Raw genomic sequence first — 26,396 nt, forward strand, 5'->3', positions numbered from 1 at the left:
TTTAATTTGAGGACAAAAAAGAGAAAAATCTTTTTTCTGGTCATTTGTTGCAACTTCATTTCTGTCCACCTACTAACTTCTATAAGGACTTCAAAGAGAAGAAGATGGAAACTCACTCATATGTTGGCTTTGTCTGGGACCAGCCATAGAGATTATGTACATCATAGTGCCTCACTGGGCTTCCATCTGGCAGGAACTGTTGACTTTCCATACACAGTGTCTTACTGCTCAAGCCTCTGTCTCTTGACTCCACATCTGAGGAAAGAGATGCAATGACATTAGAATACCCCTACAACAGCAAGTAGTTCACATTTGTGGAGGTGAAGGAGATTTCTGGAGCTGAGAGGATGAAGTATGAGAAAAGCAGGTCAGAGCTAGAACATGTCGACCCTTGAACACCAAGCCATAAATTTCAAGCTCCAGTAAGAAATGGAAAACTGATGATGATTTCATAGCATAGATCATAGACTATTCAGTACAAATGCCCTCAAGTTACATATGAAAAAACAAAGGTCCAAAGAGCTAAATAAGAAACATAGGATTTGAAAAACCTAATAAGCAACAAAGCTGGGATTTGAATTCAAGTCTTCTGACTCCAAATATAGTATTCTTTGCACTATTTCATAGAAAGAAATGCTCATGCCCATGTAACAAAAAGATTAAGCTATTGGTGTATAAGGTCAAATAGCAGGAAGAGTCTAAAGATACATAGATCAATCTGTAAGCTTTTTTATAATAAACATTGAAAGAAAAAAGTTAGTGACAAAATTGAAGCAGTGATAGAACTGTTAGAAGTACAAAAGATATTTTGACTTAGTGAAATCAACCAAGGATAAGGAGGAAGGAGATTAGTATTCCATCTTGCCTATACCACTAAGTGAGTATATGATCATTTCACCTCTGTGGCTCCCTGTTTCTTCAACAAGAGAGCTGGGCTAGATAAAGATAGTTTTCAATTCCATAGTGTTCTAAGTTCAACATGGAGGTAGCCTGGAGACAAGGACAGAAGCTCAGTTTCCGAGCCAGGAAGATCTGAGTCCCAATTGGCCTCTGATATAACTAGTTGTGTGACTCTACATTCATCACTTAGTTCATCAATTCTCCCAGTCAACAAGATAAGATTAAAAGCTAAAAAAAGTTTTGATGATTTGCATCGAGGTAGGAAGTTTCTGTTCTAGAAGTTTTCTACCGTGTGTATTGACACAGACCACTGTATTTTCTTACCCCTTTTCCCTTAATAATTATATTAATATTCTTTTGTAGTTCACATAAATCCTATGATGCAAAGAGTACAAATACAGGGTCTTGTAAAAGTTTCAGTTCGATTTTAAGACTTCTGGGATACCCTGTATCTTATTAACTCAATTTATGAGAAAACTTTAGAATTATAGTCATATGGAAAAGTGGTGGGACCAAATATGCAAAATCAGGTCTCCTGATGCAATTTCATTACTCTAGGCCCTATATAAGACAGAATCTAAGATCCCTCTTTACTCTAAAATTCTGGATTCACTTTTTAGGAATATAATTGATATAATTTAGATGTGTGGAGTACAAGGAAGTCAAAAGTTTAAAGAATGAGAGAATGGGGGAAATGGGGAAATCATTGACAGAGACAAAAAAATCAGAGAAGAACAAAAATAATGAATTCACTTAAATAGATAAAGGTATCAGTGAAGCATCTAAAAGAAAATGTCTGTTAGGCAATTCAGGATTCAAATTGGAGTGGGGGATGGCAGCACTAAAGATAAAAAATTTGGAGCTCTTCAATTAAATAAATAAGTTGGAATCAGTGAGACTGATTGAGATTTTCAAAGAAAATGCATGTTAAAGGAAATAGAGAGAATAAAAAAAGTAGAAGGAGTTAAAGTAAATAGTAAACCTTGGTTTGAAAACAATTGTTCTGTTAAGCAAATAAATTTTGGATCTAAGCTATACATTGAAGAGGAGGGACTAGAGTTATCCTAAAGTCCCTACTAGCTCTTAGTTCACTAGTTTTTTCTGGTATAAAAAGGAAGGAAGAAAAAGGGAGAATGGTTCAGACAGAACCCTTGACAAATCCCTATGTTAAGAAGAAGAAGGAAAAGCAATAAGATAAGTTAAAAAGAGGAGAAAATTTAAGAGAATTAGGCAAAAGGGAAGCTAAAGACAGAGGATCAAGAAAGAAGGGTGTCAATCATGTCAATGTTACAAGGAAATGAAAAAGAATAAGGAATGAGGAAAGACCAATGCATTAGTCTATAAGGAAAGATTTGGAAGAACTATATGGAGTAGTAGAGTTGGAAACTAGATACAGCAAACTACTTGATGTCTTGGCAATCGCCTCTTCCAATCTTCCTTCTAGGCACTGTAAGCCTTGATAAATTATCAAGGATTTGACTTTCAATGATTTGACTAATGATAAAGCATCCAAAAAATTCATTTTTATACCCTGAATAAAATTACTGATTATTCTATCCCTCAAGAACATGTAAACACAATGCTCTGTCCTGAACTTTTTAAAGGATTCATTATTCTGAACCACATGTGCTGTCAATACCAGGCATATAATTATCAAAAGAATATATTAATCAAGGAAATATGAGATGAAAGATGTTCATTCTTATCCCAGGATTTTCAATGGTTATTCACAGGCAACAGATCTCTCTGCCTCTGGTTTGCCTTCCTCCACACCCTCCCAAATAAAGTTTTTTTTAAAAAAGCAATTGAATTGAATTGAATTGAAAGTAACATTAAAATAATAGCCTCAACATCACAGAAGATACATTCAAAATATTTCTGGAAGAATCTTCATCCTGAAATTCTTCAAGTATATTCCTTCTCCTATCTGAGAAAGACTTCATGGCACCCTGGCCAAGAGAACTGAATTCAGCTAAACTTCGTCTAGGATTGAGGGCAAAATTGGACCACTGGAAATCCCCTTCAGACTTTCACTATATTTTCAAAATTAAATAAAGCTTTTGCCACCACAAAAATCAAGATCTACTTAATGGAGCTTGTCATTTCTTCCCAAACTCCTCCTATAGACTTGACCTCCCAGTGTTGAAATCATCCTAGATTGAAGAACCTAGACAGCTTAGCATGCTAGTATGCCTATTCCCAGAGAAATGACCGTGTTCATGCTGGGCTGCTTCTGATGAATGAAAGGAAGTAATGGTCCTAGGTCTCTTCAACAAGAGTCTAAGTACAAAATGAAAGTAAAATGTATTTTACAGGGCATATAAGGAGGATGGTTGAGCATGGTATTCCTGCAGCCTGGAGGAACTGCTCCATTCACAAAACTTGCTGGTTCATTCATGTCCTAAAAATGTGAAACAATATTGTGTTAATATATATATATATATATATATATATATATATATATATATATACACATATATATATATATATATATATTATATATATATACTTATTTATGTACACATATATCTGTGGTAACAATCATACTTTTGTGTTATACGCATATACATAAATTATTATTTAAATAGTACTTGAAGTTTTACAAAGTATTTTAAATGTGGCATTTCAATGAATCTTTACAATTCTGTAAAAAAAGAGCTATTATTTATAGAACAGGAAATTGAGGCGGAGAAGTCAAGTGACTTGCCCCACTGCTCACACAGAGAGTAAATATCTAAAGCCAGATGTGAATTTAGGTTTATCCTGACCCCCAAGTCTAGCTCTCAGTCCACTACCTTGTTGTCTACATATACATACATATATATATATATGTATATATATATATGTATGTATATATATATACATATATATGTATGTATATGTATATGTATATGTATGTATGTGTTAATCACCCTGTCCACCTCAAGGAATAGTGAACAAATTGTCATTCCTAATACACTCAGCAGGTGGGGGCACTAAAAACACAAGAAGGTTGATTAAAATGCTAATGAAAATCACTTGGAAGGATCTGGTTATAGTTTCTTTCCTTCTGAAGAATCAAATACATTCACAGGAATAATTGAGCTTGTTCTAATAAAAGCAAGACTAAAGTAAAGTTCTTAGACAGATTTCAAACAATAGAATTTAAAGGAGATTTTGAAACCCAGGAGTTTTTCCTGGGATACAATTAGAACTCTTACTTGCCATGAAAGTGCATTGCTATATAATACTGATTTGGTTATTGAATCCATTAAGCTCAGGAAATTTAAACTACAATGGAGCTTAAGTTATTTGGTTGTCCGCACTAAATCTGGCACTGATATGGTGAACCTTCCACACCCCTTCTTCCAGAAATAGAAGCCATCAAACTTCCTATGAAGGCAGGTCAGAAACAGAGCAGGTCAAAATTTCCATGGCAATCATGGATGAGATCATGATCATGAGAGACTGTTGCATTTTTCAGCCTGAACAAGATAGAGACAACCCCCAAAAACAACAGAATGAAAGAAAAGTATTCCATGATTGATCAAGTCAGTTAGATTTTTCCTTAAATGAAAAAATGTTTCCTGGCCCTTTAGTCCCAGAACACCAATTAAACCAACACATGTGGCAATCTTATAGTGCCCATTTCTATAGCCATGAATGCACACTTCCTCGGGCATAAATACTTACAATCCACATTCCATCAAACTTCAAACTTTTCTGTGGCTCCCGAGGATTGGTATGAAGTTCTAGCAATTCCCGTTTCCACCACATGGCTGTTGAATTGCGGAAGAAATCTGGGAAGGCAACATGAGCTCTGTATAACTGCAAAAATAAACAGCCCCAGGTCAGTGACAGGAAGTTATTTTTCAACAGTACAGATAACTTCTGAGATAGCTCACTTTCTCAAAAGAATGTTAAATACTCTGCAGGCAGTTATCATATTTTTCTTTGTATCCACAGAGCTTTGAGCAGTACTTCCTACCTACAAAGAAATTACAATGTGTTTGTTGAAATAAATCAGGTTTTATGATCTATGAACATTTCTGTGTGTGTGTGTGTGTGTGTGTGTGTGTGTGTGTGTGTGTGTGTGTTTGCATCTTTAGGATTCAAAGTACTAAACAATCTACAACTCTATGGAAAGTATTTGTAAGCCACAACATTTGCACATTACTGAGCCTTAAAATAATCCCATGAAGTATGTACGACAAATGTATTGCCTACATTTAACAGATGAAGAAACTAAGGTTCATCAATGTTAAGTGAGTTTCCCACAATCACATAACTGCTAAGTGTCAGAGATAAGAGCAGAATTAAGATCTTTCTGATTCCAAGTTCAGGTCCTTCTCCATCATGTCAAGTGTATTAATGCACATTAATTAAATTCTATTTGATTAATTAATATTTCTTGATTGAAACTGATTAAATTTTTAAAATAGCAGATTTGATTATGTCTGAGGCACTATACTAGGTTATTGACCTGTAAAAGTAAAAAAAAAAAAATCCATGTCTTTAAAGAGATTACATTTTACTTGGAAAGATCTATAGAGAAGCAAATCTAAGATAATTTTGGAAGACTCTTTTAAAAGGTTCAGTAAAAGAGGTGACACCCAAACTGAAACTTGAAAGAAATTTAGGATTATAAGAGTTTGCTGAAAAAGAAAGGACATTCTATGAATGGACAGTCTTTGAGATGATAGGGAAGTAGAATGTCGGGATTACAATTACAGCTAATATATGTGGCTATATTCAAAGAGTATGTGCAGCGAAATAATATGAAATCAGTATGGAAGACTACATTTTATCCTAAAAGTAATGGTGAACCATTGATGAATTTTTTTTTAAAAAAAGGTTGGACTAGTATTTTGGCAACTGTGTGAATGATAGATTGAGCAAGAATAACAATGGAAAGCCAGGAAACCATTTGGGAAACTATTTAAATAATCCAAGTAAGAAGTGACAAGTTTTAATTGAGGATAAATCTGTGAGAACAGACAGAATGAGACATATGAGAGAACTATTGAGGGAGTGCAATTGACATTTCACAACTGATTGTAAGTCAGGAAAAGTGAAATATGAAAGATAACCTGTGGATTAATGTGCTATCTATAATATTCCAACCCCTGATGAATATGTTTTGCCCACGATGATTGTGAATGTAGTCAATTTGTATAATTTGGCCCCCCATGTCCATAGACATGCAGGGAAAACTAGTAGAGTTGGTCTGACAGGGTAGTCAGTTAGGGTATAGGTCCTTTAAGGATATTGTGTTTCAAAGGAAGAAGACTAAACTGAAGCAAAAGGTACTCTAATTAAGTAGAGAGCCAATCAATGACAGCTCAGAGCTATAACCTCTCTCCCTATAAAAATTGTACATTACTCCAAGCTCGACCTTCTGAATCCTTCTATAAAAGCTAGAACTTCTCAGTAGAGAAATCAGGCTCAGGTTCAGACTCAAAAAAAAATAGGTTTCTATATTCTCTCAATCTAAATTTGTAGTTAAAATTGGCCAGTGGGACAGAATAACTTCATTTATTTAATAAATGTTTGTGATGTTCAATTGGAATGCCAGAGGCATAAAGAAATGAAAAAAGAATTACAATCTTTTCCATAGCTTTAGGTCTTGAATGATTTTAATAGAGTTCCCCATCCTATATCCATAACCATTATATTCCAAACTACCAAGAAATGTTTTACCTCCACTTGGCTTTCCCAATCAAGAGATGCATTGATATTCACATTAGGCAAATCTGGCCAGACCTATAGAGAAAGAGAGATGGGAAGAGGTGTCAAAAATGATATCTTAGCATATTATTTGCCAAGAATGTCTCCCAAAACTTTGTGGTGGTCTCTTCCTTTTCTAATTTTGAATGTTCTCAGTGAGATCATTAGTCCCATGAGTTCAATTTACATCTCTATAGAAATGACTCCTCTATATAGGTAATGCTTCTATCTCTACTGACCCATTTCCACATCACCAATTACTTGTTGACTATCCCTATAGGCATCTCAATCTCCACATGCACAAAATGAAATCATTAAGTAAAACCTAAAAGAAAATCCCTAAACCCATTCCTCTTTCAAACTTCTCTATTTCTGTTGAAGAGAATCTTTTCAGTCCCATTAGTCTACAACCTGAGTCAAAATCAACTCTTCCTTCTTCCTTCCCCACTCTCATCTTAATTTCACTCCAAGGTCTAACCCCCAAATTTCTCTAGAATCCTATCTCTTCTCTACATTCTACATACATGGGAATCATTCTCATTCTGGCAACCATCAATCACTGTCACCTTCCACCTAGCCTATTATGGCAGTCTCCTAGCTGGATTGCTAGCTTCTAGTTGCTTCTCCTATTCCATTCTAGTACCTCTTGGATAAAAATATAAGTTCCTTTGGGCTTTTAAAAACCTTTAATAATCTTGTTCTAGACAACTTTCCAGGCTCACTGAAAATACTTGTGCAGTCTACATCCTCATAAAATTTGCTTGCTATTCCTGAAACTTGGGGTTCCATCTCCTGAATCTATATATGTGTAGGTTGTCTCCATGTCTGGAGCAAACTCCACCTCTAATCTTCTGACTCTACTTCTGAAAATCCCTAACTTCTTCAAAACTAAATCACATGAAATCTCCTATAGGAAACTCCCTTTAATTATTATACTCTATATACCTTCCTAAAATATTATGTTTATGTCAATCCATTTAGATGTTCTATTGTCTACCCTACCCCTAATAGAATATGAGCTCTCTGAAGTCAGGAGATATTTTTTTCACTGTATTTCCAACATCCAACATAATTATTTAGTAGGAGTTTATTCAGTGCTTGTTGGATTAGATTATATTTAGTATAAAAAAACACTAACTTTTTTTCATATTTGCACCAGTAGAATAGAATCAGAGTGTCTACTCCCAAACTCTACCTTTCCCCAAACAATGCCACTGTCATCTGGCCATTTGATGAACACATTATCTTGGAGTCCCCGAGTGAATGCAAGATATGGCTCAGTTTCATTGCCAGAAATGGCTGGATCCTAGAATCAAAGGAAAATGATTACTTGGGGAAATGACAGTATCAGAATTAGAAGTATTCATGAATAAGGATAATAGTAATAGAAGAAAAAAAAGAGACATTAACAACATCTGAGAATCTCATATTGAATTTCAGAATTGCTATGAATTCTAAGAACTATATTTCTTTTCCTTTCAGTTTTCTTAACTATAAAACAATGATTAAAATACTATACCACAATCATTCTGACTTCCCCAAACCCAGCCCCATACCAGAATAAGGATGACTCGCATTCCAGCTACTTTCATTTGATTGATCAGATTGGGAAAGCCAGAAAACTTGGGGCTGAGGGTGAAGTCCAACTGTCGTTCCATGTAATCAATGTCTGCATACTGCACATCCTGAAGGAAAAGAAAAGGAAGGAGACTGAGTGTTACTTTAAATACTTGGCATCCTCAATTTGCCATTAGGTTAGGGGTATGTTGTTTATTCTCTTCCATGATGATTTTAATTCTATACTGGCATCCTGAAACATTTGTGCACTGCCTCTCTCCACTATCCCTTGGTACACATTCAGATTATTCAAAATCATGTTAATTACTTGGAAGCAAAAACAGTGAGTAAGGCAAATCTAGAAGAAAAATATCATAAAATTCTAAAACGAAAAGTAAAATTCTTTTAGTTTTCTGAGTCAATATTCTCAATACAATCAAAAGATAAGAAAAGGAAAAGTAAGAGTCATACATAAGGGATCTGGGCTGCCACCATAGCATCATAAAGTTCAGCAATTTCAGTATCATTCTGGTATCCATAGCGACAAAGCTGGAATCCTAAAGCCCAATAAGGTGTCATCACTGGTCGCCCAATCAACTAAAAAGCAAAAACAGAAAATAATTCAATCAAAAAGTATTCCTTGGGGAAGAGAAATGCTTGTGGAGCAAACATAACAAATGAAATCTTTTTTCCCAAAGTTTTGTCTGGCTGAGGATCATACAACTCAGTCCCTCTAAAAGACCATAGAAATATAGTTCTATAGTTCTGTAGTTTGTAATTCAAACAAGAAGTATCATGTAGACTCCTAAAAGAAATTCCTTTATTTGAAGCTTCTTTTTAAGAATCATGGGAAATCTCTGCCATCTCTACAGTTTCTTGGGCTTCAGGAATATACATTCAAAGTCTCTGTCATCTTACAGAGGCAAAGAATTGCTTCTAAATTTGCTTCATGTTCCTCTACCACTATTATCTAAGCTTTAAGAAAGTTGTGGTCTCACAAGCAAGCTACATAAATCATTGCATCAGTCACAAAGCTAAGTTTTTACTTGTTCTGAAAATTTGCTTGACAGACTATATGAATTTCTACCTCTGTGTACTGTTGAGTGACGAGCTCTGGGGTTGGTCCCAAAACCATGTAAAAGTCCAGAATACCCCCAGTAGTGCGGTATGTCAGTGCAGGGGTGGGCTGGAAAGTCACATCTGGAAAGAGAGAGTAAGTGTTCAGGGTCAAACTTCAGAATCAAAGATGGCAAGGTTGAACAGAAATCCAAGTCACCTTGTTCAGATCATATCCAAGCAAGAATTCCCAACATCATATAAAGATGGTCATCCAAATTTCATTTTAATACTTCCAGTGATAGAGGCTTTTCTGGCATCCCATTCTCCCTTTTGTCAATTCTAAAAACCAAACTTTTTTCTTATGTAAAGTTGAAACCTGCCTCTCTTAGCATTAAATGATCTAGATTCTTAATCTCCAGAAAATTCTCCAAGCTAATATCTTTGCTTTGCATTCGTGTTGCTCCTCTGTCCCCATTTGCCTAATTACTCCAGTTTTCAACACCACTCTACCTGTCACTGAGGCTTGAAAGCTAGCTTCAGACTTGAAAATCACCTTGGAATCCTGCCTCTCTTCAGTCCTCATATGCAGTAACAAATCCTTCTAATTCTACATGTGACATCCTTTGTAGCTTTTCTTTATTTATCATCTTCCCTCTCTTCAAAGTCCTTATCTTGTTACATTGATTCTTGTAACTAAATCCAGTTGCACCCCACTTCCAATAAATATTAAATAGTGCTTCCAATTAATTTTCCTAATACACAGTCCATAAAATGACACTACCTAATGCTCAAATAATATTCAGACACCTCAGACTGGCATTCAAAACTCTTCACTATCTGGCTTTAATATACCTTTCCAATCATACCTCAATTATTCCCCCACATGAATATCATAATCCCCAATATGAAGTCTTCCTAATTCTCTGAAAATGTTTAATATTTTTCACCTGTTTGCCTTTGCTCAATGAATGCTTTCTCTGATACCCCCATTATCTTTTCCTTTTGAAGCACTCCCCACTCTACAAAGATTTCAATTCTTTTATGAATCCTTCCCTTGTACTTTCCATCTCCTTACTCCATAAAGGTCAAAACTGAGCTCTCCAAATTCCTACAGCATTTTGTTCTTTTATAGAATCACTTTTTGTTTTGTAATTATTATGAATAGTAAAACATTATATTATTTATATATGATAATTATTTTCTACATATATATTTGTATATATTATAATTATTTTATATATACTTATACATAAAACAATTATATCAATATATCATATATGCATGTCTATATAAAAATAAAATCTCCCATACTAGACTGCAAGCAGTTTGAAATCAGGGAATATGTCTTTAACTTTGTTGTTGTTCAATCATTTTCAGTCATGTCCATCTTTTCATGACCCCTGGGTTTTCCTAGCCAAGATACTAAATGATCTGCTATTTCCTTCTCCAGATCATTTTATAGATGAAGAAACTGAGGCAAATAGGGTTAAGGGGCATGCCCGAGGTCATACAGCTGATGAATGTCTGAGGTCAGATATAAACTAAATCTTCTTAACTCCAGGTTCAGCACTCTATCCACCATTCCACTTAACTCTTTTTATCTTTTCATCTCTCTCAATATTGTACACATAAGAAAAAGTTCAAATAATGTTTCTCAAATTTAATGGAACTGGAAACCTGCTGGCTTCTTACATTGCTCAGAACTCTAAAGCCCAGAAGGCCAGTAAGGAAGCTCCCAACTTACCCATGGCATTGCTATTGAGCAGAAGCACTCCATGGGCATTGCCATCTGCCTCTAGACCCATGTAATAGGGGTGCACACCATAGGAATTCTTCTTGTACTAAAACAACAGAAGAGCAAAGAGATCATTAGGGACCATTTTTTTTGTCAGTAACCCATATGAAAATGGATCCCAAAACTGGGTCCAGATTTCTTTGAAAGTGGCTGAAAGGAAAAAAAAAATAACAAAGAAAGTGGCTGAAAGATATCAGAACCGAAGGAGAATGAAAGAGTTGACTTCCTCTGTGACAGAGCAGAACTCAACAAATGAGTGAATTTAGAGGAATAAAGCCAAGAGAGGGAACATAGGAACAAATATGGACAGACAGATCCTCAAAATGTTTTAATCTTACCCCTGGGGGTTGGTCTCGAGTAAACATTCCCCATGTGTGCCAGGTCATATTTCTCCGGAAGGTTGTGTGTTCTGTTTCCCCAAAGCCATAGATGTACTGGGATGGGAGGTGGGTAGAAATGCGTAGGAACATGTCATTGAAGGTGAAGCCAGGAATTTGAGAATCCCAACTGAAACATAAAAATAGATGTTTATTCTAGTGCAGACATTCTATCATCAAGTATTTTAAGTTCCCTTATTTAAGATAGAATTGATTTTTTAAAATAAAAAGCAATTCTGTAATTCACATATGCCACCATCTATTTTTCTCTTCTGTGGGACTGCCTCAAAGAATGTTCTCAAGTATAGACATTTAAAGGTATTATGAGAATAGATCCCTCAGAAAGAACTCATTGACCTGTTCCCCACCATATCTTCTCTACTGAGACCATCACTCCACCACTGGTTACCTGATGGCCACCCAATCTTTCAGTTTCCATAAGTAGGAAGTTTTCTTTTCTTTCTAGGACTATTCCACATCATACTCAAGTACTCATAACCCCTTCCTTTTTTAGTATCTCCTTATACATTGTCTTCCCCCATGTAAGTTCCTTGAGGGCAGGAATTGTCTTGCTTATATTTTTATAACCCAGTACTTAGCAAAGAGCTTGAAGCATAATAAGCACTTAAAAAATGCTCTATCAAACTACTTATCCATCCATCCATCTCTCTATATATATTCTATCTATGTTCTAGATCATAAACCCAGACTATCACTTTAGGATAGTGTCTTCATAATAACAACTCAATTTATATAGACCTCTAAACTTTGTAAAATACTTTCCATTAAACTATTTCATGAAGAAGGTTATGCAAAGATTTTTATTCTCATTTTATCAATTATGAAACAGAGCTTCATAGAGTCTCCTTTATTTTTCTATGGTGTTATATAGGTAATAAATGCAGGAACAGCCCTCAAGTTAATCTCAGCAAAAATTAATTTTTGAGGAATTGGAAGTCAGCTATTCTTCAGTTTCATACCAAACTGGTTCCACTCACATTACTGTGCCAGTGCTCCGGCGTCGGATCTCAATCCCAAATGGTTTACTCTTTATTAAAACTTCATAAAGTCGATTCTCAGCAGTGCTGGAGGGAGAGCTAGGGATGTTGAGGGGCACTGGGACTTCATACCTTTTGTTATTGGCATCATAGATCTAGAGCAAGGAAACATTTTGTTCTAACTTGAAGGAAAGACTGTTGGTCAAAGAAATTGAATCCTAAATTTCCAGAGTTATGGATCTGGTTCATGAAATATGAAGAAGAAATTTACCTTAAACTGCAGCATATCATTCTTATGGTAGGTGACAGCCAAGTGGAGAGGGTTCACAGGGGTAGAGGGCAGGTTGGAAGCATAGAGAGCTGAATTTAAGAAAATGTTAGCAGTAACCCCTGTCGGGTTGTATTGAATGTCACTTGCATCGTATAGGAAGTTGATGATATAACAGCTAGGAGCTCCTGGAGAACTAGGTAACTGAAAAACAAGACCAAGGTCAGGTAAGGATAATTTCCTCAGACTGAAGTTTGGCTGATTATTTATTTCTCCATAATTATCATTTGGTAACAATGCAAATTTGTGGGGTTTTGTGCAGCAAAAAGATTTACTGAGATACTCAAAGCCCCTCCTGCAAATACTTCCCAAGTATAAATCCTAACAATTCCTTCTTTTAATGAGTCTCCTAATGACTGGAGGCATGGGGTTGGTAAATCTAACCTTAGGATCACTGTAATCTCATTTTATCTGATTTCTTTGTCATGTATTATTATCATGGCTATTACCTCCCAGGCACAATTTCGAGCTGTGCAGTTTTCTTCAGAGACTGCCTGGTCTTCAGGATAACAGTCTATTTTATCTATGTCTCTTATTTTGAAATTCCATTCCACAGTGTATTCTTCTCCCAAGAAAAGTTCAAGTCCTGAGATGAGAGCAACCTATGAAGAAACCAGAATAGTACCCAAGAATGTCACACTTAAAAGGCAAAGCCATTGTCAAGGTTCTTTCCTCTTTTAATCACTTTCTGTAATGAGGGTTTCCTTAAAAGTCACTCAAAATCCAGAACAGATGTCTCAAAGTCAGAACAAAATCTAAAAAAAAAATCAGTTACTGCCTTCTTGTGAAGACCTCAAAGAAAGTATTATACAAATGTCACCATCTCCTGAAGAAACTGTAGCTGTCTTCCAATCTATAGCTATAAACTATTTTCCTATTTTTCTGTGTATTTTCTTATATTTCTCTCTCTCCTTGTCAATTTCCTATTCCTGTAATTCAATCTTTCCCTTAATGGTGAGTCCTCAGCTTTCTGGTTTTTTTATGCCCTCAACACTGGAGAGTTAATATATTCTCACTTTTTCAAATATTTCTGCACAAGTGACTTTCAAATCTAAACCTATATTCCTGGGTTCTGTCTCCTCTTCCAACTTATTTCAAATGTTTCTATACTAATTACTTTCAAATCTATATTATTCTTTTGAACTCTATCTCTTCTAATTTTTTCAAATATTTCTAAACTAGTGACTTTCAGATCTACACTTCTTTAATCTCATATTATCAGCATACTAATAATATTTCTATCTCTGTAAATCATCTATTTTGATGCATTAAAAGCTTAACTTTACTATCCTCTTCCCAGGAGAAAGTATCTCCCAAATTTCTCCATTACTGTTAATGGCACCCTAATACCCACAGTCCCTCATACTCAAAAAACAGAGTTTTCTGTGACTCCTAACTTTTTTCTGTGTTGATAATTCTTTTTTCTAAAATTTCTCTTGGAAATGATCCTTCTCATTCTCATTCCCTCTTACAAATCCTATTTAATTTAATAACCTTTTCTCACCTTCTTAAACTCTCTTTCCTCTTAATTCCTCCCATATTCCACTGTCAAATCAATCATCATAAATCACCTTTTTTATCATATCACATTGCTTCCATTGTCTTATGAAATCAATTCCTGGAATCTAATGACTTTAACAAACTTCCATGAGTAATTATAGCCCTTATTTTAGAAATGAGGAAATTGAAGGTCAGAGAGTTTAAATAATTTGTCCAGTTATTTAATTTTGTCCACTCAACCTTTTGTTTGATCCACTCCAAAAATGAATGCTCTTTATGCAAGACAGCATAAAGCAAAGTTAAAAAATAATGGATTTGAAGTTAGTGGACCTGAGTTCAAATCTCACTGTCTTTGGCAAATCACTTACTTTTATGAACTTTAGGTTCTTGACTTATAAAATTCTGGTTGTACTAAATGACCTAAAAGCTTAGCTGCACAGGCATTCCCTTCCAATTTAGCCCTCTCTTTAGTTCTCTGCATTCAATTATGCTGCAGGTCCCATTCTGTTCCTTGCCCCACAATTATTCTCAAGGCTGCACTATCCTTGAGGACAGAGATTGGGAGGGAAATGAAGGGAATGAGGAGGGTGAAGCAAACTATGAATATGGGTTGGGAAAGGGGTTGAATCTGTGATTTCCTTGATATAAAAAACTTACAGAAGTAAAGCCTCCCAATGCAGTTGGACATGTCTCTGTAATTTATAGTCTTGAGACCTGAGAACTACATGTGTTAGACTAATTCTTCTAATTTAAAATTCCTAGCCTTTCCTGGTCCTGGTTACCTCTGTACTTTCATTCTTTCACATGATCAAAGATACCAATTCCCCAACAGATCTCAAAGATTCACAGTTTTAAGAGCTTGATGAATGACTTGGCAAATTGGAAACATCACCACTCTAAGCATTTTTCAGGACCTGAGACTCCACCTGAGATCACATCAAAAAAACTAGTCCTTTACCTTGTACTCTTGAATGTATGTGACATTAGGAGAAGATGCAATGAGGGCATTATTCTTCTTCACCCTGATATTGAGAGGTTCCTCAGTCCCAAGGATTTTAATCTCCTTAAATGCTAAATTATTTGCATCATTGTAAGATTGGTGCAAAACTTTCACATCCAAACGGTTCTAGAAGAGATCCAAAAAAGAGATCTATTGTGCATATTCAGTATCAAGTGTTTTAAATTATGAAACCAAGAATGATTTTTCCTTTCTGCCAAACAAAATGTGTCTGTGTTGTCTCAAAGTCTATTCAAGGAATGTAAAATTTCTTAATGTTATCCAGAGCAAAACAAATTCATTCATTCATTCATTCATCCCTTTCCATTCTAATCTATACATTGATCAGTCCTTAATTTAAATATCTTATTTGTCTTTTCTTTTCCTAGGAGTCGGAGAAAACATTAAGAAAATAAGATAGGAACCTTACTCTGAAGTAAGTTATATTTAGGAGAGTATATCTGCTATTAAAATTCATAATGTATTTCCTAATATTAAAAATAATTATCTAATCAATATTTTTAGGTCCAGGAAAATTTTTAAATATTTTGATAGCTATATTTAATATAATTGATTTTCTTTATAATTCTATAAATTTTGTTACATGCATTTAAAGTCAATATTCTGAATCACAAGATTCACCAAACTATCCAAGCAGGCCATGACACCAAAAAAAAAAAAAAAGGTTAAGAATCCCTGATCTAATTAATAGATGGCTAAAGGATATGAATAGGTGATTTTTTAAGTGAAGAAATCAAAACTAGTCATAAGAAAAAATGCTCTAAACGATTATGAAAAATTCTCTAAATGATTATTAAAGAAATACAAATTAAAGCAACTCTGAGATACCAACTCACAGCGATCAGACTGGATAAAACGATAAAAAGGGGGAATTGGCAAATGTTGAGAGAATGTGGAAAAATTTGAATATTGGTGAAACTGTGAGCTGAACCAACAATTTTGGAGAGCAATGTGGAATTATGCTCAGAGTAATAAAACTTTATATTCCCTTTGACCCAGCAATACCACTATTAGACCTATTTCCCAACATGATCAGGCTTTTAAAATATTTAGTGTCTCTCTTTCTGGTAGCAAATAACTGGAGACCTGAGGGGCTGCCATCAATTGGGGACTGGATAAACAAGATGTGATATATGCTTGTGTAAAAATGCTATTGCATTTTAAGAAATGATGAGCAGATTGATTTTCAAGAAACAAAGAGAACATTGTATACAGTAACAGCAATATTGTTCAAAGAATAATTGTGAACAACCAAGTTATTCTGACTGCTGTAAATACTCAAATCATTATAAAGGACATATGAAAGAAGATGTTATTATGTACCTCCAGAGAAAGAACTGATTTTTAAAAAGTACATATAATATGATTTTGCATATATTTATAATTTTATGTCAAATGGTGACCTTCTCTAGAGTGGAGTGAGGAGGGAAGGAGGGAGACAGTTTGCAAGTTAAAATGTAACCAAAAAAATTAAGGGAAAAATTAGTAGGAAGAAAAAAAGAATCCCTGATTTAAACAAAGCAATTGCTTTCAGAGTTACATATTATATGTATATATTAATGTTGAAGTGCATTAATTTTAAAATCTAATGTTACATATAATGCATTTGAATATTGACCCATATATATGTATACATACATATATATATATATATATATATATACATATATATATATATATATATATATATATATATATATATATATATATAACAAGAGGTACCATAAAGATACGCATGTACTTATGCACACATACACACATACTTTTGTTCACACACGGAACTAAACATACATAATAGGCATGAAACAATTTTTATGTGTCACTCGAGGGCAGCTAAGTGGTGCAGTGGATAGAGCACCAGTCCTGGAGTCAGGAGGACCTAAGTTCAAGTATCCAACCTCAGACACTTAATAGTTACCTAGCTGTGTGACTTTGGGCAAGTCATTTAATATCACTGCCTTGCAAAAAAATAAAAAAAAAAAAGAAATAAAAAAATAAAAGTCACTTACTTCAGTGAAGAAAAATTCATGCAAGATGTAGGCACCACTGGCTACAGTACCTGAAAGAAAGATAAATATAGTCAGACTCTGGACACAGTAGAAATTTTGAATTATAGAGAATTATTCATTCATGATAAGAACATAGAAGGGAAGGAAAATTCATTTTCCTTAAAAGCCTCAGTCCTAGACATTAACTAAGCCCTTCCAATCTTACCTTAAAAAGTTAAACATAAAAATCTTCTCTTTTAATTACAATGATATATAGTCAGACTGACCTTTATACTAGCTCAGAGGGGAAAGTTAAATTCCTGAACTTAGCTAAAGAACATAGAAAGAGAATTTAAGTAGATACAGAATCAATTACAACATGAAATCAATACAATATAGAATCAATTACAAAGTAAATTAATTCAAATTTTTTACCTTGTTCTCCTCAGAATCTCATTCATACAACATAAACTATTCATTCTTAAATGGTGAACATTATGTTTTCAAAGAATTAAATGCCTGGAAAGATTATCACCCCAGTTTAGTGATTTTGGGTAGGGAGGGTTAACAGAGTTTATAGAACAAAACTATGGGTTTTGAAGGATACACCATAGACTATGGCTACATTACAGTCTAGGGAGGTACATACCTTTGGTTTCTCCATCATCCCAAAAAAGTTCTCCTTTAGCTTCCTTATTATCATCAGGGGCAATGATGAGACCAAGAGGATTCTTTCGACTGCAGAAAGGGAGATAGAGTTGAAGAACTAAAGATCTTGATTCTAATAAAGACTGGTATATTATCTGGGAATAACTACATTAGAAATTTTCCTCCACATGTGAAAAAAGTTGTTAGCACAAGACAATTTGGTTTCTATTGTAGTAGAGTGAAAAGAAGGTTTAAAAATATTTAAAGGTATTTGAAGTCAGAAGTGCCAGTTTTCAATTATGGGTCTGCTATTTGCTGTTTGATCTTAGACAAGTCCCTTAACTTCTCTGAGGCTGTTCCTCAGCTGCAAAATGAGAATTATACTTGCACTACATAACTTAAATAACAACTACAGGAAAGGTTCTCAGTATACCTCAAAGTTCTAAACATAGGATGAAGTTAATAGGCTATCTAGTCTGATCCCTTCATTTTATGGATGAGGAAACTGAGACTAAAAAATTAAGTGACTTGCAAAGATCATACAAGTAAACAGGAAGGGTAGGACGTGAACCTAGATCTTCTTACTCCAGATTAATTTTCATACCAGACTACCTCCTACAGCTATGAAATTATAAATTCTTATCTCTTTCCTTGACATAGAAAAGAGCAAAAACCTCTCAATTACAATGAGTCCAACTATCCAAGTTACTGTCATAAATAAAAATTGAACATCAGCTGACAAAAAATTCATTAGATGTGAGGATGCATGTATGGCTTATTTTGAAACAAGAAATCAAATTTTATTTTTCTCTACTTAGGTTTGTATTTTTTAAGTCATTATTGGTCTATTTAGGATTTCAAATGAAATAGAAAAAAAAAACATCAGAGAAGAGATGGCAAAATATTTTTCTAATGTTGATAAAGGGGAAGAAACTGTATTCTGGAAATTGTGGGTTAAAAACTTTGATGCTCATCTGTGATCATATTTTAAAATGAATTCTTTACATCATTTCCAGAGTTATCCATTTACTTCCCATGTCTTTTTAATTCTTCCATGTCATGGTCTTTTTTTAAAAGAGATTGAAACACCAATTACACCACTCCCCAAATCTTTCAAAGTGTGTTGAAATATATTCCAGAGTGGTGTTTCTTACTTTATCATTTTTAGATATAGATGATAGAGATAGATATAGAGAGAGAGAGATATACATATACATATAGACACAGACATAGACATAGACATAGACATAGACATAGACATAGACATAGACATAGATATAGATATACAGATAGTTATCAGCAAAAATGGTATCAATTGCCTAGTGAAGATTTCATGATCTCTTTGCTCTTGGATTCATAACAAGAGGAGAATCCATCACATTTGTTTTGTTAAGTCTATATTTGTGCCTCCCAGTAGAGCAATGATAACTCTTTCTTTGTGTAATAGTAATAGGATTTTTCTCCTCTGCCAGGAAAGAATAATAGAATTTCTGCCTTTCTTAGCATCCATGGGGTAAATTTTAGTGTTCCCTGGATCAGGAGAATAGTGCTATTTCTTCACAATGTTGGTAATTAGTCTCCAAAACAACTTTATACTAGGTATGTAGTTCCAAGAGCATAGCAATTCTCATTTTCTTCACTGTGATATTTTCTATCTACTCATCTCTTAATAATGACTTTCTTCTTGCTTCTCAAAATGATTTTCCTTTTGACTTCTTCCCTGAAGCACCCACTTTCGCCTCCTTCCATTTTTCCTAAGAACCTTAGGAGAATGAAAGTTTTAGCTTCAACAAGCTAAAATATGGGAAGTTGTTGCTCAAATTTTCTTTCCTGCTCTAACCAGAAGAGCACCATAAATTCACACTAGATGTAAATAGAACTCAACCAGAAGAGAAATTTATGATGGTCCCTTCTGTTCTCATTTGTAAGATCTCTAGCTATCCTAGAAGTTCTTCTTGGTTTCCTTAAAAAACTTGACTTTTGTCTTATCACTAGAATTTGATAACAATGGAAGGGAAAGTAAGGTTGAGGGCTTTTCAAAACTCTACCATTTAAATCACCTTGTAAAGCCTTTGGTCCTCTTCAAAAACAAAGGACAAGCAACAAACAAACAAACAAAACTGCCCTGGTAACTTCATTTTTTGTGTGATGATTCTGGATCTTAATGATCTGAATCTTGTTTTTTATAAAGGTTGCTCTAAATTTATTGCAAAGCATTCCTACTCTTCTAACTACTAACTTACTAACTTGCTACTATGTATAGCAATTAACAAGATATAAACTATTTTAGAACATTTATGTTTAGATGTGACTTACTGTGATAACCACAATAAAATGTGATATTCTACAACATTCTGCTCACCTTCACTTATTCCTATACCTGTGTCCAAGTGTTCCTAGATCCAGAAAGGCTTTATTTTTAGCTTCAACAAGACAACTATCTTTATAATCATCATAATATAATATATGTATAGCTTATATAATTATAATATAATCAATATGTAATTATCATCAAAATAACATTTATATACACAGTGACATATACACAAATGTGTGTATGAATACACCCCTATTTTTTATACTGTTGCTGCTTAATGTAACCATTTTGCCTATACAGAATTGTGATTTTAGAATCTCCTTCAGGCTGTTTCCCAATTCTCCTTACAAATTAAACCTTACTGTTTCAAGCATAGGAACGCAGCTCTCAAAAATCTCCACCAAAATATTATTTCTGCAGTTTTCAGAATTCTCCAACAGACTTGGTGCAAAATTAGAAAAGCTCCTATAATCACAGTTGGTAGATTTATTTAACTAACTCATGACTCTTGACAGTTATAAATGCTTATCAACTTTACATATTCAAACTACTTAAGCATCAAAGGACCCCACAACCAACAAGAATGTCATGTGATTAAAGGAAGTGACAGGGAGCCCAATCTAGGGTACCAATAGGGATGAAAAATGACCCTGAGAGTTGATCACAAATTCATTTGGTGATAATCTTTGGGGGAAAGAAAGATAATTCTCTAGAACAAAGTAAATATGTAGACTTGATAAAAATGATTATAAAAATATTTTTATTCTTTTTTGAAACTAAAGTTGAAAAGCAAAATAAATCATAAAAATCATTTCCCCCTAATTTTCAAGGGGTGGAGAGAGGAGGAAAATGACACTTCATATTACAAAGGGAAAAGGACATTGGTTTACATGGAGTAATCCTGCCACCTCAAGGATTTTCAGGATATTGCCACTAAACACTTTCAAAAAGATCTGATTGAGTACTACATTTCTAATCCATGCTATACGCCACTTCTAGATTTTTCTTTGAACAAAGCTATCAAGTCATATTCTACCACTCAAAAATTTTAACGACTCTCTACTTCTTTCATGTTCAAGACTAAACTTCACCTGCCATACTTTCAAAGCTCTCTTTCATCTCTACCAGGTCTTGAGTGCCCTAATTCAGTGCTCATTATATTTATTATATTAATTATATTATATTATGTTATATTATATTATATCATATCATATCATATCATATCATGTCATATCATGTCATATCATGTCATATCATATTATATTATATTATATTATATTATATTATATTATATTATATTATATTATATTATATTATATTATATTATAAATATCCTCTATAAAATCGTAGGCAGCAAGATGGCTAGACTACCAGGACTATAGTCATAAAGACTCCTCTTCTTGAGTTCAAATCTAGACAAATATTTACTACCTATATAACCCTGTGTAAGTCACTTAACCCTTTTTGTCTCAGTTTCCTCATTTGTAGAATGAGATGGAGAAGCTACTCCAGTGTCACTACCAAGAAAGCCCCAAACAGGGTCACAAAGAACTAGTCACAACCAAAAAAAAAACAATGAAACAACTAGAAAAATAAGAATTGTAGTTAGTGATTAAGAAGTTCAAAGATAAGAAAGGAAAGTCATAGCCTTATAGGATCATATAACCTAAAGCATACAGTGATATTTAAGACAAAAAAACAAAACCATGGCTTTACAGATGAGGATTTTAGAGATAATCAGGCAAATCCCCTTTATTTTACCACAAGAAACTAAGGCTTATAGAAGTTAACTGACTTGTATGCAATAAATGACATCCTTTGACTGAACATCATGCATTCTTTCTGTAGTGCCACACACTGTGTCTGCTAAAGAATTTCAAAAACATGCTATTGGTTGAAGTGTCAAGTCTATACTTTTTTTCAAGAAGAAACAAGACTGAATTTCAAGACTGGGTGATAAATCCATTGATTAGTTCTCTCCTACCACCTGCCCACGGAACTCCTTGTTGGGATGAAGGAGTCACAATGCGCTTTTCAAGATGATTTACACATCTAAACAGGGAAATGACAAGCCTGAAAATGGGACTAGCCTTCGACAATATACCTGGCTACTGTGGTGATGGCTGGTTGCTGTGTGGGGAAAATATAGCCCCCTCGAAGATGAAGTCCAATTTTGTCTGGTGGGAGTGACATCTCAACCTCTTGTTTTCTCCACCATGTTTGACCACCCTGATTGGTACAGAAGTAAATGTAATTTGTATTAGGAATACTCTGAGTTATCTTCTTTGTGAATTATTTATACAACATCCCATATCCTTCTTCCCTTCAGTTGGGTCCCAAGCTTTAGCATGAAGACTATAAAACCAGTATCATCTTGGTAACAACTTGAAAAAACTCAGATACTGGAAGTTTATACCATACTCAGAGAGATTAATATAATCTGACTATAAGAGCAATTTCCAAAATCTAACTAATAGCTATAATATTTATGCATAAAATATTGCTTTTTCTTCTTTTTTGCAAAGATGTCAGACTAAAGATATGAACCATTGCATATACACTATGAAACTTGGTTAAAAATTAAGTTTTAATGAACTGCTCTTTTTCCACTTATTTTCTTTGTTTAATAAATGTATCTATAAGAATTCCCAAAGGAGGAGAAAGGGATAGATTTGGAAATGTTGATAATGTAGAAATAACAGAAATAAATTTTTCAAGATACTCCTACTACTTTTAGTTTCTATTCTCAGTTTCTTAGCTGAAACTCAGCTTAATCATCATGAAAAGAGCTTAAAGTGTAGTCACTAGGTCATCACCATCACTGAATTGTCTGCTCCTAGATCAAAGAAATATATCATGTCTTCTCTGTTCCTCATTACATACAATTTGGTCTGCTGATTTTTTCATGAACCATTTCTCCTATCACTACCACCAACCTCTCTCTCTCTCTCTCTCTCTCTCTCTCTCTATATATATATATATATATATATATATATATATATATATATATATATATATCATTTGTTATTACAAAAAAGTCTTGCTAGGTAGGTGAAATATGTATGTATTCAGAAATAAAGATGATTTAAAAACCAAAGGATTCATATTTATATTCCTTTCCCCTCCCCTCCCCCTTCCCCTATCCAGGAAGCCCTATTTAAGAAACTATGTTCACCAAGGAATCTGTGGATAATCATATCTACTTACAGTTTCATAGTCATACCAGATGGCATCGGGCATATAAGCTATCACATTCTCAGCCCCCTGAAAGGAAAGCAAAGTATAATCTTTCATGTCTCTGAGATGAAAAACCTTCCCTAGCATACTTCCCAACTGCCCCCCTCCTTTCTTGCTACTCCCTGCTGAAGCAGAGCTATTCTCTCAGTAATCCAAAGCATCCTCATCTAGATCTCCCCTCCCACCATATTAACAATAGAAGCAACTTCAGTGAAGTAATCAGGGCAGATCTCCAAATAGTGAGGTTGAAGAAGTGAAAATCCAAGCAAATTGAAGACTTGTCATCAGAATTTGACAGAATCAAATGAGATAATATTTGCAAATGTAAAGCCTGGTTCATAGTAGGTGCTTAATAAATATTGATTGATCAGTCCCAAGAGCAGGGGGGATGGGGTTGCAGAAAAGACCGAGTCCCTATGAAAAACTTACCTCCTCCAGAACAGGAGTGATGAGAAGGCCAGGTCCCCACAGAAATTGCCGATACACATCCCAGGTGTAACTGTCAGAATAGAATCTAAGAACCACAGACAGGAGGGGATCATTAACATCATTTGTTATTTCTGGTGTTGCTCAAGGATTTGGGTTATTATGTAGCATCACAAAATGGAACCAACTCTAAGCAAAACATCAAAATATATTTTTGGTACCTATTACCATCCTTTTCAGAGGTTCTTCGTATCCCCACCCTTCCCCAGATTCCATGCCCTACTGTAGTACTTATCTAGGGCTAGGTCCAAGGCAAAGTCCCTTTTTCTAAGAGTCTTCCTATTAGCACCCCTCCCTAACTCAAATTCTTATCCCCTCCAACCCACAAAATTTTCATCTGGCAGTTAGAACAAATAGATTTGATCAAACTAATTCACAAAAAATTAATGACTTCAAATGTATAATTGATATCACTTTTCTTGCCTTCTCAATGAGTAAAAGAGGGGATGGGGATGAATTAAAAATAAAATGAAATGAAGTGAAAATGAAATTTAAAATTTCAACAAGAATTTTGATGAAATGGTAAAAAAAATAGGCTTTTTAAAAATGTCACTGCTCCCAAAGATAATGAATTTAAACAAGATAAATAGCATATAATCTCAGAGATAGCAACATCTTTACTTAAAAGGAATAAATCTCTAGGAGTATAAAACAAATTTCTAAATCAGACTGAAAATGGAGAAATTTTCAGGCTGAGGGATTTTTTTCTAATACATTTTATGTTCAGCTGTCTCCCTATGTGGAACCAATGAACCCAGGAAAAGAAGCTTTGTTCTTGAATTCTACTGGCAAAGTAGCCTGTAGTGTATGTCTATACTGTGGACAATGTGATAATTTGCACATAGGGACCAGCCTTTTTTACATGGAATATTGTTGTTCTTCTGTGGTTTTCAGTTGTATCTGACTCTGTGACCCCCATTTGGAGTTTTCTTGACAGAGATACTGGAGTGGTGTGCCACTTCCTTCTCCAGCTCATTTTACAAATTTGCCTGACCCAACAAAGGTAAAACTACTTTGAGAGGAAACTGAAGAAAACAGAGTGAAGTGACCTGCCCAGGGTCACACAGTTATAAAGTGTCTGAGGTTAGATTTAAATTCACAAAGATGAATCTTGACTCTGGGACCAGCCTTCTATCCATACCACCACCTAACTACATTGCATGAAATACTATCAGCATAATCCACACAAGTATGCCCATGTCAATTGCCTGCTCAAAAATCCCTCTCTGCCTTTGGATAAAGTAGTCTATCCATTTAGATTTTTCAAATTAATAGTTTGCCTATGCATTAGTTAAGTTGGAAAATTCCTGCCGAAATCCAATTCAAAAATACTTAGACAGCTTAAAATTTGATATATGCTTGAAAAAAAAACAAGTGTACACAGTAGGTTCAGTGTTTTGTATTTCATCCTCTTTTTTCTGTCTTCGATATGTAGAAATATAGTTTAATTTTGATGATGACAACCAAATCCATAATAATCTATTCATCTCTTTTGCAAAAGAAATCACTTGGTAATGAATGCTAGGAATTGGTTTCAGTTTTTATCCAAACATTTGATACTATGCAGAGCTAGTAAAAGCGACCAAGTTGTAACATATTAGAATTCAGAATGTAGATCAGAAAAACTCACTCATGTAGAAGGGGCCGGGCTACAGTGTCCCCTCGAGTATGAGCTCGGAAAAAAAGAGTGTAGAGATAGGGCAGCAGAGTATAGCGGATGTTCAGATAGTGTCTGGAGGTATTCAAAAGAAGAGAATCTTCTCCAAATGCAGCAGGATCCTGATCCTAGGAGCAAAAGAGACAAGATCTTTAACATTACAGATAGAAAGACATAAAGACAATCAGGGTATCTTCTGTGTAAAATATTTCAATGTTCTGAAACACTAGTCTAGAGTTAGCCTAGAGAACAAGGAAAACTACTAATGTTATTACTAATTAGATACATATTTACAAATACAAATACACACACAACTACACACACACACACACAAATATATAAGTAAAGAGATGTATGTCAAAAAACATTAATTGCCTTGAAGTTAAAAAGAAGCTATTCTCTTACACTGCTTTTTCTCAAACAAGACATCCATCTCTGAATTCCAAACTTTTTTTTGATAGCTGTCTAAAATATTCTCCCTCCCTCCTTACATCTGATTCCTTCAAGTATCAACTAAAATCTCATTTTGTACAAGGTCTTTCCAAACTCCCTTAAATCTAGTCTTCCCTCCATTGATGTTCTTTTATTATTTCAGTCATGGTTGACCCTGCATGACCTTATTTCAGTTTTTCCTGGCAGACACTAGAGTGGTTTGCCATTTCCTTCTCCAGGTCATTTTACAGATAAGGAAATTAAGGCAAACAAGGTTAAGTGACTTGCTTAGGGTTAAACAGCTAGTAAGTCTCAAAGGTCAAATTTGAATTCAAGTCTTGCTCACTACACTATGACACCCAGATGCCCTTTCCCTCCACTGGTTATCTCTAA

The 26,396-nt window shown here is 34.5% G+C and overlaps 1 protein-coding gene across 1 annotated transcript in view; it reads right to left on the bottom strand.

Moving 5' to 3' along the window:
* The window catches only part of LOC141492847 (uncharacterized), a 319,801-nt gene that overhangs the window by 135,201 nt on the left and 158,204 nt on the right, over positions 1-26,396 (bottom strand). The window contains exons 73-84 of the mRNA XM_074193534.1: positions 12,664-12,856; positions 12,393-12,547; positions 11,356-11,524; positions 10,967-11,063; positions 9,251-9,363; positions 8,635-8,760; positions 8,163-8,291; positions 7,802-7,912; positions 6,580-6,642; positions 4,573-4,707; positions 3,214-3,301; positions 117-255 (exon numbers count right to left, since the gene is read on the bottom strand). Of these exons, the coding sequence (XP_074049635.1) occupies positions 117-255; positions 3,214-3,301; positions 4,573-4,707; positions 6,580-6,642; positions 7,802-7,912; positions 8,163-8,291; positions 8,635-8,760; positions 9,251-9,363; positions 10,967-11,063; positions 11,356-11,524; positions 12,393-12,547; positions 12,664-12,856 (1,518 nt within the window). The remainder of the gene's footprint in view (positions 1-116; positions 256-3,213; positions 3,302-4,572; positions 4,708-6,579; positions 6,643-7,801; positions 7,913-8,162; positions 8,292-8,634; positions 8,761-9,250; positions 9,364-10,966; positions 11,064-11,355; positions 11,525-12,392; positions 12,548-12,663; positions 12,857-26,396) is intronic.

This window comes from Macrotis lagotis, chromosome 7 (assembly GCF_037893015.1).
Source record: "Macrotis lagotis isolate mMagLag1 chromosome 7, bilby.v1.9.chrom.fasta, whole genome shotgun sequence".
Classification (NCBI taxonomy): Eukaryota; Metazoa; Chordata; class Mammalia; order Peramelemorphia; family Peramelidae; genus Macrotis; species Macrotis lagotis.